This window comes from Blennius ocellaris, assembly GCF_963422515.1.
Source record: "Blennius ocellaris genome assembly, chromosome: 20".
NCBI lineage: Eukaryota > Metazoa > Chordata > Actinopteri > Blenniiformes > Blenniidae > Blennius > Blennius ocellaris.
The window spans coordinates 6,493,398-6,507,455 of record NC_137669.1 but is presented as its reverse complement, the minus strand read 5'-3'; the positions used below and the strand labels follow the sequence as shown (position 1 = coordinate 6,507,455).

The following is a 14,058-nucleotide window of genomic DNA, read 5'->3' as shown; positions in this document are numbered from 1 at the left end:
GGAAGATGCTCTATAATCTGGTGTTAGAGGAGGAAGATGCTCTATAATCTGATGTTCAAGGAGGAAGATGCTCTATAATCTGATGTTAGAGGAGGAAGATGCTCTATAATCTGGATGATAGAGGAGGAAGATGCTCTATAATCTGGATGTTAGAGGAGGAAGATGCTCTATAATCTGATGTTAGAGGAGGAAGATGCTCTATAATCTGATGTTAGAGGAGGAAGATGGTCTGTAATCTGGATGTTGGATGAGGAAGATGCTCTATAATCTGATGTTAGAGGAGGAAGATGCTCTATAATCTGATGTTAGTGGAGGAAGATGCTCTATAATCTGATGTTAGTGGAGGAAGATGCTCTATAATCTGATGTTAGAGGAGGAAGATGCTCTATAATCTGATGTGAAGTGTGAAATAACACATAGCATGTGTGGCAATTAGCCCTGGTATTTCTGTTATACAAACTAGATCTGCGTCCTAGAGCCTACGTCGTCATGGTGATGACTGAAAAGAAATTCTGCATCCAGATGTTTTCTTCAGCGAAAATCAAAGATTGGGTCGTCAATCGATGTATTGTTATTTTTTGGACTGTTGCTGGGTGTGATCATTGCAACATTTAGCATTTAGCATTCCTGCAACATGTATTCAGAGTGTAGAAGTCCAGGAACTTCTTCAGGTCTTTGAAGCTTCAATAATCCAAGTGGAGAAGATCTTTGAGCTTATTGTGGTGAAGGAGCCGTTAACATCTGACCTTCCACTTGTCAGACTAGTCTGACCAACTCACAGCTAACAGCTACCAGCTAGCAGTTGCTTCATGTGGTTGCTGCACGTAAAAGTTGCTCCATGTGGTTGCAGGTTAAAGTTGCTTCATGTGGTTGCTGCAGGTTAAAGTTGCTTCATGTGGTAGCAGGTTAAAATTGCTTCATGTGGTTGCTGCAAGTTAAAGTTGCTTCATGTGGTTGCTGCAGGTTGAAGTTGCTCCATGTGGTAGCAGGTTAAAGTTGCTTCATGTGGTTGCTGCAGGTTAAAGTTTCTTCATGTGGTTGCTGCAGGTTAAAGTTGCTCCATGTGGTAGCAGGTTAAAGTTGCTTCATGTGGTTGCTGCAGGTTAAAGTTGCTCCATGTGGTTGCTGCAGGTTAAAGTTGCTTCCTGTGGTTGCTGCAGGTTGAAGTTGCTCGTTGTTTCGTTCATGGATCTCGTAGCATCCATATTTAGCATTAACACCACGACGCCGTCACACTCATGCTGATATAGAAAAAAAAACCTGTCAACAACCAGTTTCAAGCATTTTGAAGGTCGAAGACGAAACACTTCAGTAAAAGACTTGAACACAAATCATGAGTACGGATCTTCTTCATGGTGACATTGAGCTGCTGTGGAGAAACTCTCAGAATGAAATCGGAGCTTTAAATGATTGAAGCCGATGTTTAACTTAAACAACTTCCCTCAGAGCTGAAGGAAGAATTCCCGCCGGCTCGGGGGACGAGGCGACGCCAGCATGGCGTGTGGACACGTGTCAGTCCTGCAGCGGCGGGCTGCACGGCGCCCCCTGCTGCCTCCCACCTCTCAGGGTGTGTTTTCTCCGCTGGAGGTGGTTTTGAAAACGTCCCGCTGACAAACCGACGGGCCTAAAAAAAAATTTTTTTTTAAAAAAGCCACCTTTATAAAAGAACGATGATCCTAACCTGTCGCTCTTTTAACTTTCAACGTCTCCGAACGGCCCCGGCCGCTCGTCTCGCCCTCCACTTCTGGCTGTCAGCCGCTGCGCGATGAAGACGAGGATGAAGAGCTCGGTGGAGTTGACAGTTCGCTGTGGAGGCAGAGAGTGTGGGTGGGGTGGGGGGGGGGGGGGGATCGGGCCTTTCTCCGCCTGTCACCGTAATCTCTACGGCCTCTCCTCGCCGCCTACGCCCTAATGTGATTTGTCAAACGTTGTCCGACATGAAAGAGGGACGGAACGAGTCGGAGGGTCGGCGTGGAAGAGCCGTGACGGGGGGGTTTGTTACGCCGCAGCATTGCTCTGCGGCGTGGCCGCGGTGGGGGGCGGTGAGGGGCGGGGCCACATGCCTCTTCCATTCCTCAGCCAAGCAACATGAGATTCTTCAGCATCCTGTCCAGACGACCTCCGTTTATCATCGCAGTACAATCTGCATCCACCCTGCCGCCGCCGCCGCTGCTTTTTGGGTTTTTTTAAATGGCGGAGAACTTGGTGTCCTCATGACCTCCAATCAGCTCGAAGGAGAAACCTGCGAAGCGGTTTGCACCTGAATAAACCTGGTCAAAGGCCTTGTTAATGTTCCATAACTACACTTTCGAGAACTTATCAGGAAGCAAGCGTCAAATTACACGGCGGGGCACCGTGAAAGTATGAACCAACTGTTTCACAGAATGGCAGCAGAACCGTGGGGGAAAAATAAAAACTGGGTTTAAACTAAAGCTGTGAATGAAAGTGTGTTGTCAGTAACACGTTACTATTTCCAAACCAGTAATCGGATTAAAGTTACTTCTCCAAGTTACTGTGTGTTACTATTGTAGTGTCCATTAAACTTATCATTAAACAGAACCAGGTCGTTCCTTAGCGCCACCAAACGACATACACACACACACACACACACACACACACACACACACACACACACACACACACACACATTGCATGCAGTCGCTGCACGCCCACCTGACCCCGCCCCCTTCTCCACTCTCAGCCAATCACAGGCCGACCCGCTCCAACGGTGCGTTCAGGTGACACAAAAGATTTATTAAAAGGAGATTTATTTATTTATTAAACAGAATTCAAAGGTCGCACGCAGTGCAAATAAATAGATGAACAGTGCAACAATAGACCACAACTACATCTGTGGGTAAATAAATACCAGGAAAAGTTAGAATGTGATGATAAAACCATGAGTCAAGATATAAATAGAACAAAGAATGAAGGTCAAAGGTTAAATATGTATAAACAAGGTGGCGGAGGCAGGGGTCAGCAGAGTTTTTTAAAAATAAAAACATGTTCAGACAGTGGGGGGGGGGGGTATTTTTGGCAGCGGCTGAAAGTAACAACAAAAGTAACTTGTCATCAGTAATCAGATTACTTTTTACAAGGTAGCTGTGGCAACGCTGGTGAGGCGTCACTGACAGAATGGAGGCTTAACGTCATGGGGGGGGGGGGGGGGGGGCTCCAGGTGCCTGTTTTCCCAGATGGGGAGCAGAATGAGGGGGGGGTAGGGGGGGGTCAGCAGGTGATGTGAAACCACGCACCCTCTCCCCCGCGTTGTCTCCTGATGGCTCTCGCCGCTCCGGTTGGGTGTCTGACTCACACGGCTCCTCTGTTCAGCCGCCGATCTCATCTTCTTCTTCCCCTGATTCACTTTCCAATCTCTCCTCTATCTGCCGCTTCATCTGCTCGGCCCGGGCGGACAGAGGGGCTCTGATTAGGTTTCCGGAGCGATGGAGGACAGACGAGGTGGGGGGGGGGGGGGGGGGTCTGAGAGTGTTTGTGAGTCGTACCTGTAGACGGCGGCTCTGGTTTGCACCTTATCTCTGCCGGGTTCACGTTCTCCTCGCCAACAATGTGCCTCTTTGTGCCGTCAGAACTCTTGTTGTTCTGTCTTTTCCAGTTCATGTAGCAGAAGAGCCCCCCCCCCCCGACCAAATTCGGTTTTTTTCCACTTGTTGCCGTTCGTCTCCAGGCAGGGGGGGCTGACATCAGCAAAACTTTACAGCTTATTCCAGAAAAATGCTGCATGTGCTTGAGAATAGATACAGAATTTGTGTGTTCTTCCCTCAATAAATCCTCCAGAGCGAGAAATGTTTTCTTTATCCCAGCAACAACAACAAAATCAAAAAGGAAAGAAAGAAAGTGCTCAGCAGGAAAAGCTTAAATGAGAAAACATCTCCAAGCACGTTTACATGGTCAAAGATGGGAAAAAACTAAATAAAAACTAAACCAAGTTTGGAAATGAAGTGACAGTCTACATTTAATGTGAGTTAAATCTTAAAACAGCCATGAAATAACTACAAAAAACTAAATTCATATAGTTGCTATAGTTTCAAGAAATATTGAATTTAATTGGAATAAACTGTTGTTTGGTTTTGCTACGCTCCACATCCACAAACCCAGACCTGGAAAGAGCTGAAAGACGACAACAGTTGTGGTGGAACAAACAAACAAACAAACAAACAAACAGGGGCAGTGTCATCAGTTCATGTGAGACAGGAAGTGTTTCTCTGAGTGAAGAATTACAACTGTTGAGTTTGTTGAAGCCTTTCGGGGATCGAGGTCGTCTTCCTCTGAGTCCTCACATGCCAGGTGTGTTTGACCTCCCAGCATGCATCAGTGAGGGAAGCCTTCCTCTCTCGTCTTCCTCTCTGTCCTCCTGTCCTGGCCCCCCCCTTCCTGAACCCTGCCAGGTCTGTCCACTGAACTCCAGGTGTAAGTAATAGCCTGCTCTGGTTAAACTGGATGGATGTCACACACACACACACACACACACACACACACACAACCTGCCGCTCCTCATTTTTCTGGAACCCCCCAGGGTCTCCAGTGTCCTCTCCACTTTCCACGGCAGTGATAAGATGTCGACAAGATTAAGAGCGAAAGCTAATCTCTCTCTCTCTCTCTCTCTCTCTCTCTCTCTCATGGCTGTACTGAATGCTCAGGCAACACAAAACGCTCCAGCCTCAGTCAAAAGAGCTGGGACGAGCGAGCCGGACAGCAAGTGGAAGCAGAGAGAGAGAGAGAGAGGGAGAGAGAGAGAGAGAGAGAGAGGCCAGGTGGACAAGGGGTTGGATTGTGGCTGAATAATTGATGGGCGGCACTTTCGTTTTTTAATCTGTAAATGAGAAGGCCTCGGCGTGGCGGCGGCGGCGCGGCCACTCGATCCGCGGCCCATTAAGATAACAAGATGTGGGATAACGATCTCGGTTAAGGTGCTCTTCATCAGCCTCGTCTCCCAGGTGGCCGCCCCCCCCCCCCCCCCCCCCCCCGACACATCACGGCCTTATCTGGTGGAGAGACGGCCCCGGGACCGGGGGGCGGGGGCGCCACCGCCATCGATGTAAACACAATTACCCCTGCTGGGGGCATCATTGTGTGGTGGCTCTGTCTAATGGACACTGAGGAGTTTGTCTGTTGTTTGTCTTCCTCTCTGGCTCTTTACTGCCCCCTGCTAGCTGCTCTTCACTGCCCCCTGCTGGCTGCTCTTCACTGCCCCCTGCTGGCTCTTCACTGCCCCCTGCTGGCTGCTCTTTACTGCCCCTGCTGGCTCTTCACTGCCCCCTGCTGGCTCTTCACTGCCCCCTGCTGGCTGCTCTTCACTGCCCCCTGCTGGCTCTTCACTGCCCCTGCTGGCTCTTCACTGCCCCCTGCTGGATGCTCTTTACTGCCCCCTGCTGGCTGCTCTTCACTGCCCCCCCCCCCCCCCCGCTGGCTGCTCCAAACCTCTGGGTCTTTACACTCTTTCGCTTCACGGTGGTCATCTGTGATTAGATGACGTTGTTTTTCTTGGTCACTCATCTCTCTGGCCAATTCTTCGTACCGCCATCTCATTTTAGAAACTTTTTCATGCTTCGAAACCTTTTATGGAGGTTTTTTTTTTAGATTATATATTGTGACTTTTCGAGCTTTTCAAAAAAAAAAAAGTGTTTTCGTGACTCTTGATTGCTTGATCTTTTAAGTATTTTTCCGATGACATTTTGTCTCAGCAACATGTCAGAGCCTCAATCTGGTTCTTCTGCTGTTGCTTCTGTGGTTTTGTTCAGTTTTTGTACCTGACGTTTGTCGGCAAGTTGTGTTGCCTTTTCCTTCATGTTTGGTTCGAGAACTTTCTGTTTGTTTTGTTAACTTTGTTTTTGATGGTTTGGCAGCTTTTCCTGGTTTATTTACTTTGTGACCTTTTATCGCAGTTTTTGACTTTCCAAGTGTTTCCCAGTGGTTTTGTGTCGGTATGAAGTTGTTTTGCTTCATAAAAATGTCCTTTTTTGTTGATTTTCAGTTTTCTTATGGACTGTTTTCATCTGTTCTTGTTACATTTTGGCCTTTTGCCAGTGATTTTGCCATTTCCAGTCTTTTGTGACTTTTGAGGTTGTTTTCTTATAACAATAAGGGTTTATTTTAGACTCTTACCTTTCACCTTTTGTCTCGTCCTCTCTTTTGTCTCATTTCAGTCCTTTTCTCTCAATTTTCATATAATTACTGTTTCTTTGTGTATTTTCATTCAATTAATTTTTCTAACTGTGTAATGGTCATTTTGTGCCTTATTCCAGTTGTTTACCAGCTGATTGTGTTGTTTTTACTCAGTTTCTGTTCTTTGCCTTTTAATTTTATTTTGATGACGGTGAATCATTTCAGTTTGTTTCTTCATGTCACTTTAGTTTCATCACATTTCACCTGTTTTCCTTTGTTTTTTTTTGTTTTTTTTGCTATTTCCGACTTCCATTATTTGTTGCGGTTTCCTTCATTCTTTTAAAGTAACATATCATCTTCCAGCGACACTTCTGTGTCTCAATCTGCTTGTTTAGCTGCTGTTCATCTTCATTTTTTGTCAATTCTAACACAGTTTTGTCATTTTTAGTGGGTCATTGTGTGTCTTTATGAGGTTGTCCTGCGTGTGAAAGTGCTCTTTTCTCCGTTTGGCGGCTGATCTCAAGCCGTTATCGTCAATTTTCTGCCATTTCATTCCTTGACACCGCGTTGTTTTTGAGATTTCTTTCCTGTGGTTCTCATTTGGAGTGTTTTCCGCCTTGTTTCCCATCCTTCTCTTTGTCCATTTAGTGACTCCTGCAGCTGTCTATGTGCATTTTGCACCGTTGCTCATATTTCACTCACTTTGAAAACTTTCCAGTCGTTGTCTGACTTAAAGGTTATTTTCGTTGATGTAAAGGTACATTGGACCTTGTTTTCTAGCTCGCACTGGTAATGTTATATCTGTTCCTCTGTGAGTCTGTCTCATTTATGGAGTTTTAGATATTGTGTATATTTCAGACTTTTTACGTAAGATTCCTTTGGTTGTCTCATCACTTTCTGATCGTTGTTTTTAGTATTTTTAGCCACTGAGTGGTCATGTTTTGCTTTATATTTAGTATTTTTTTGAGGTGAAAGAGTCTTTTCTGTGTTCCTGGTCCATTTTCAGATGTTAATGTTTGTTTTCATGCCACTTTATGGCTAAAGGTGACACTGCAGCTTCACCTTGAGGTTTCAACAAACCCAGTTTTTTCAGCTCTTGTAGCTTTTTTTTGTTTTGTGACATTGTGCTTGCACTTTCAGTGAAATACAGTCATAAGAGGTTTGCTTGTTTATGTTGCTGATGCTGTTGTCCACCAATGACATCTAGTGGTATCAGATGGTATAATTTAACATGCGAGTTACTTCATAATATGAGTCACTTGAGTCAAACAGTTAAAAAAAAAAGAAAAGGTGCGACCTATAGTCTGGAGAATACGGTATTATTTCTGGAGCTCTTCGCTCGTCCAGGGATCCTGATATCAGTTGAGTTATAGGTGACACACACACACACACACACACACACACACACACACACACACACACACACACACACACACACACACACACACACACACGCACACACACAGATTCCCAAGGCTAAGTGACCTGCATGCTCTCCGCTTTGAATGGCATAAGTACCTGGCCAGCCTTGGGTTCTGCACCCAACCTGAACACACTTATATGGCAGCTGATGGGGACGGCGGGCGCCGCCATCACCGCCTCCGTCGGCTCCATCGCCATCCGTCACCTCTCTAGGTAATGTCTACCAAGTCGCTCAGCTTACATCAGCCAGGATAAAGGCCTCTATTAAGGGGATGAGTAATGGCGGCCGAGGGGAGGTGACCTCGGTCCGCCCACGTGCCCCCCCAGGCTCCGCCCCGCCACTGTTGGCTGTATGTGACAAGTACCGCAGGGTTTGGGGGGGCGGGAGGAGATGGGGGGGTTCGGTTGACGGATGCTTGCGGCCGAAGCAAGATGGGCTACAGAGTCAGCCGTTTCAGTCCTGTGATCTAATCTGTTACCCATCATGCATCCTGCCCCGCTAATGAAAAGCCAAGGTCCCATCCGTCAGAGGCGCCCATGCTAAATGGAATTTTAACCGACAACCCCCCCGCCCCCCATCATGGTGAACGAAGCTCCTCCAGCAACGCCTCAACATGTGCAAACGGGCCCGGATGATATACGGTCATTGCAATTCTCCCCCGGGCAACAGCAAATTAATATCATGAGGAGGAAGAGGAGAGGAAGAGGAGGAGGAGGAGGAGGAGGAGGAGGAGGAAAATGAGAAGGAGGAGGTGATTTGCGTGATGACCCTTCCCACCGAGGCGTCCCTGCTTTCCGTCACTCTGCTTGGTAACAAGCAGCGGCGTGACTCCGCCTCCGGTCCATCAGGCTCTCTGGAGGACGGCGGTCCGGCGGGCAGTCGTTTTCAGCTTCCTTCACGCCGAACAGACACGCCCACTATCGCCAAAATGACCTCTTACAGATGTTTTGACAGATTCAGTCGTTGGAAGGTTCAAAAGATATTCGTAAAACTGAAATATTTGGAAGCACAAAACCGTTTTTTTTTAAGTCGAGTGTGCGCCGTGTGATCCGGCCGTCGCAGACAAAAAATTAGCAGAGAATCGTAGCGAAATCTTTGGCCTTGGCTCTAAAGCCGCCGCCGTCACGCTGAGACGGCTGAAGGACGGACGTTGTCGCGGTCTTTGACCAAAGACAACCTGCCGGAAAATCCAGACGGCGTCACATATTTCAGGTGATTTGCCGCGGCTTGTTGGTGACGTTTGTCGGGTCGTGAGTCGGATCCCACTCCTGTGAGTTCTTGTCCTTGACCTCTGACCCCCTGCAGCTCCCCGGTTGCCACACTGAGGCGCTTTGATCTTATTTCCAAGAAGGGTTGATTTGCTGATTTGACAATGTAGGAGCCGGAAAAAGGCCCTTGTTTTGAAAACGGGGTTCTTTGGTGGAGGAATTTGAAAATGCCGCCTCGGCGTGTCACGTCTGGACGGGCTGAAAACGATGATGTCATGGCCCCGCCTCTCGACCTATAACCCCGCCTCCCTCCCCCCGTGACATCACTGAACAACAACAACATGGCAGACGAGCCGCTCCAGGTGGACCAGATGTTGGATTCGTTGTTGGATGTATCTGTGTGTCACAGCGCCACCTATCGGCCTGGTGTATGTACTACATCATTTCGAGTAGTTTTGATGGTGGGCGTAGATGTTTCCTGTGTGGAATGAAACTTTTATTTAGGACGACGGGGAGAAAACTGATGGTTTTGGCCGATGTGGGCGGGGCCAGAGTTCCGTCTCTTTATCCTGACAATCTCTCAGCTCTTGGTTTCTTTGAAAAAGTTCCTCTCAAGAGCAGATCTGAAGAACAGACCCTCTCGGCTGAACCTGGAGTGTCAGGTATCAGGAGTCCCGATGAAGATCTTTGTTAACCGCCCGACTCAAACTGCCGCCACGTCCTCCTTCAACTCGTCTTTCTGCTGCTAAACTTCTACCTTTTTGAACTCCGGCGAGTCGAATGTGTCCAATTAGGATCCATTACCACTCCGCCGTACTGCCGCCCGCCGATCAAAGCCTCCGTTTGAAAGACGAGCGGCTTTGGTCTTCCAACAGAAGCCCAATGTCACCTTGTCAAGTAGCGTCGCGGCGCTCGCCGCTCGACCAAAGCGGCGGGGCTGTGCTTCCATGCCGCACCGGCAGCCCTGTTGTTTGATACCCCAAGGTTCCCGCCGCTTTGTTCCCACCGGCGCTTCCGTCTCCGAGTTTTAAACCCGACATTTGAAGCTTCGGCGGCGCTCCCAGCTGGGGGGGGGGGTGGGGGCTCAATGGCGGAGAAAACATCCAGCTCATTGTCACACGGGCGGCGGCGTTGGGAGAATTTCAACAAGAAAACAGGCGGCTGCAGAAGATTAGAAGTGAAATGAGGTTAAGGTGTCCCCCCTCTGACGGTCTTGTCTTGTCTGTCTCGTGGTCTGTCTCTCCGCAGGGTTTCTTCCGCCGGAGCATCCAGAAGAACATGGTGTACACATGTCACCGCGACAAGAACTGCATCATCAACAAGGTGACCAGGAACCGCTGCCAGTACTGCCGCCTGCAGAAGTGCTTCGCAGTGGGAATGTCCAAAGAGTGTGAGTCTCGCCTGCACTTTAACACTTTTCTCTGGACCTGTTCACTTTATAGTAGAAATAAGAATGCATCGTTTAATTTGGAGGCGCCTTTCAGGTCGCCTTACAGAGAAACGGAGCATAAAACATCACATCGTTAAAAAAAAAACAAAGTAAAAAATGGTCACGTTCAGCACGTAGTGTTCAGTTAAAGTGAATAAGTAAGTTTTAACAGGTGGGTTTGGAGTTTAGTTTTGAATGATGTGATGGAGTCAGAGAGCGTGAACTCCCACGGTGAGCTGACCGGTGTTTCCCATCATGCATCGGGTGCGACCGCTTCGCTCCGGACGTCTTTGTGTTTCGTCAAACTCCGAAAATCTGAATACGACGGATTGTTTGTGGGGTCTGGACCGACTCCCACCAGGAGACACTCGGGGAAGAAGCAACGAGACGGATCGCGGCCCGAGTCCCACTCGGCTTCCGCCGCGTCGTTCGTGGTGTCACGCTCCCGCGGCATGCTGGGAAATCCGCTGCCAGTGGATGTTATTATTAGCAGACTCGGTCATTTGTTTCAGGAGCGGCTGGATTTCCTGCTGCACTGACAGTTTTCTGCACACTGCAGAGAAAATCACAAGCATTTAGTTGAATTTGCGACTGCAGTATGACTTTTGAGTAAAATACACTCAATTACAATAACTTGGTGGATCTATAATTCCAAATAAGAGTGCTGTTATATTCTAGATTATTTTTTTTTTTCGACATTTGGAAAAAGAATGTACAGTTTATTTTTTGTTTTTTTTGTTACACAAAGTTTTGCGATTCATAACTAAACTGTAGTTTTTGTAGACTTTCTGTAAAAATTAAACAAGTTTAGCCGTTTTACCAGATTTAGGCCTTTCAGTTGTATGTTAGTCGTTTTAACCTCGATTAAGTTGTTTTTCAGTAGTTTTATCCCGTTTATATTGTTTTAGATTTAAAAATCCTCATTGCTTTTTCAATCCATTTTAGCTATATTTGCACGTTTTATTTTTAAATTAAGCATCTTTAGTAAAACAATTTGCAATTTAGTGATTTTAAATTTACTTCACCTGCAATAACTATATTGCTTGTGTTATTTTTAACTGCACAGCTACACAGTTTTAGTTTTATACAGTTTAAGCCTTTTTAGTAAATATTTTAGTGTTTTTAAAATTATTTTGCCATCTTGGCTATTTTAGAATGTTAGTTTTTTTTATGTTTTGAGTTAATAATTATTTTATTTTCACAAAAAAAGCGTTTTTAAACTGGTTTAGCATTTTTAGCTACACTAGATATTTAAAATCATAAACAACATTTACATTTTCAAGATTTTTTTTATCATCTTTTCCAACTTCAATTCGTTTGAGTGTTTGCTATGTTGGTATCAAAAAACATCTGTGAAAATACATTTAGATCCATGTTGAAAAGGAAGAATTGAATGAAAGCTGACAGAGACAATTAAATTTTTTTATTTAACCAGGAAAAAAAAAAAAAAAAAATTTATAAGGAGATCATTTCACTGACCAAGACGTTGCGTCATCGTATTTAAAACCTCCGTATTGAACATATATACAGTGTGCGGCTGTGATTCCAGCAGTGTGTTTTCCTTTTTTTTCACGCGGTGTAAAAGAAGCTTGTGCGACGTGAGGATGAGTGACGCTGCAGCGTAAGAGGTGATAAGATCTCACTGGGTCAACGGCAGTGAATTACCAGTGTAACGGGCTTTAATGTTATCAGTGCAACATGAATCCCTCATGCGCCGCCGCGTCTCCTGCTTCATTCAGAGCTCCGACGCCGAGGCCCGGCCTCGTCCAGGGAGTTTTCCTCCGACATCCACGGAGAGTTTACCGAGAGGAGCTCCAAATCCGGGGGGGGGGGGGGGGGGGGGGTTTGACGCAGTTTTCTGGGTTTTCTTACCTTCTGCACAGGATTTCAGTTTCCTGCGGCGGATCGTTCAAGGTGACGACCTGCAATTTAGACGAGGATAACTACGTTATTCTGTTCCCCCTGTGCTTTCGGGATATTAATAAATGAAGCCAACCGAGACCGGAGCTCTTCTTCTAATATTATTGACTGTGTGTGCAGCGAGAAGGTTCGTTGTGCAGATTTTTTTTTTTTTTTCCCTTCTTGGAAATCAGGAAATTATTTAGAGATAAAAATGTGACAATAAATCACATTCACAATAAACGAACAACGGAAGACCGACAGAACTGTCTCCATGCTTTGATGCGCTAACTATTTGAAAATGAAGGAAAAGTGTTATTAGTATCATTAATTCACAAAAAAAAAAATAATAATTTAAATCGCAGAAAGATGTTCGGAAGACATGAATCATATCGTGATCACAATACTACTGCATAGCCACTGAATATCCTGCAGCTCTAATCCTCATTGGTTTTATTGGTTGTTAGTCAGCTGCACCATTTTGACTCAAAACAAGATTAAAAAAAAAAAACAATTTCACTGAAAACTCAATATTTCAATTTGAGGGGTGGGATAAAACAACAAACATAGACACTAGAATGTATTATTATCGGAAGGTTTTTGTATCGTGTCTCACTAAAAAGGAAAACTAAGGTAGAAAACATGAACCCTTTCTTAAATAAAGCTGTGGGGGGGAAAAAAGAGTGAGGACGAGTTCTGATGGAGTCACTAATTCCATTTCTAAAGTTTGCTCTCGCACACACTTGTTGGTTGTTCTCAATAAAAGTGTCCTGAGACGACCGTGTTGTATTCGGTGTGATAGAAATGAAATGTGTGTCACTTCAGGTACCCAGACTGTCGTCACTAGAATCCCATCAAAAGTCCCATTCAAACCGAATCTGAACAACCAGGCGAGAAATTGAAAAACATCATAATTGAAGCCTGAAGACGTTTTTTTTTTTTCCCCGACGATTCTGAGATTCACATCAGGAGGAAGTTTGGGTTCCTTGGTACATTTTCTCTTGGAAATAGAAGAATAAGAGCTCCCGACCTGAAATCTATCCCACGCCGGTGTCGAGGGACGCTCCGCGGAGTCGTCTTTAGATAAAAAGGCACAAGAGGTTCGATCGTCTTGTCCGATTGATCGTGTGAGACGGAAATAAAAGGCCGAGGACGTCGAGATGATCTCGCTTCTCTTGTGAGTTTCCAGGCTCTTTTGTGTGTTTAGGGAACGCGGCCGCTGGCTTCTTGTTGTCCTTCCTCTCCCCCTCGGCCGCACGAACATTTTGCATTTCACAGGTTATTGGTATCCTTTGATTGCATCAGCGTTTATAGCTCAGGTCCACTTCCTGCTCCATTAGCCCCCGCGGGGCGGGGCGGGGCGGCGGGGGAGGGGGTGCCGCCACCGTTCATTTTCTCTCATGCTGTTTCACACCTCAGCGGAGGAGTCGCCAAAAAAATGATGATGTCTTGATATCCTGGGAGTTAGCCCCCCACGGGGCCGCTGATGAGAACAGGGACGATTGTGCCTGATGTTCGGGGGGGGGCGGCGGCGTTATGGCTCTGAATGTCATGCGGCGGAGCGCGGCCGTCCACGCCGGGCCGGTTGTTGACCACAGAAACTGCACCAACTCAACTGAACGAGCTGGGAAATGATCTTGCATTTGCATTCAAGCAGAACCGTCCAGATTGTTCAGAACTCTCTCCCTCCATAACGGCTCATCGGAAGCCTTTTTAGCTCTTGTTGGTCGTCGTCAAGCCTCGCAGGTTAACAAAAAAAAAACCTCGCGCTCGGTAAACAGTCACTTTTCTTTTGAGCTGAATTCATGGAGTCTCTTTCGTGTGGAACATTTACACAGGGAACACATCAGATCCGCCGCCGCCGCCGCCGGCTCTCATCAGACAACAGTCCAGAGTGGCTCGGCGAGCTGAACGTGGTCTGATGGTCTGGAGTTTGTCGTTGCTCGTTTGCAGCGACGGCCGGAGGCTGCGGGGCG

General features: G+C 46.5%; 1 protein-coding gene across 1 annotated transcript in view; it reads left to right on the top strand.

Moving 5' to 3' along the window:
• Positions 1-14,058, top strand: part of LOC308144368 (retinoic acid receptor beta-like) — a gene marked incomplete at both ends in the record, with an annotated part of 99,178 nt that overhangs the window by 43,857 nt on the left and 41,263 nt on the right. Inside the window, one exon of the mRNA XM_080515473.1 lies at positions 10,003-10,144. Coding sequence (XP_080371599.1) covers positions 10,003-10,144 — 142 coding nt within the window. The remainder of the gene's footprint in view (positions 1-10,002; positions 10,145-14,058) is intronic.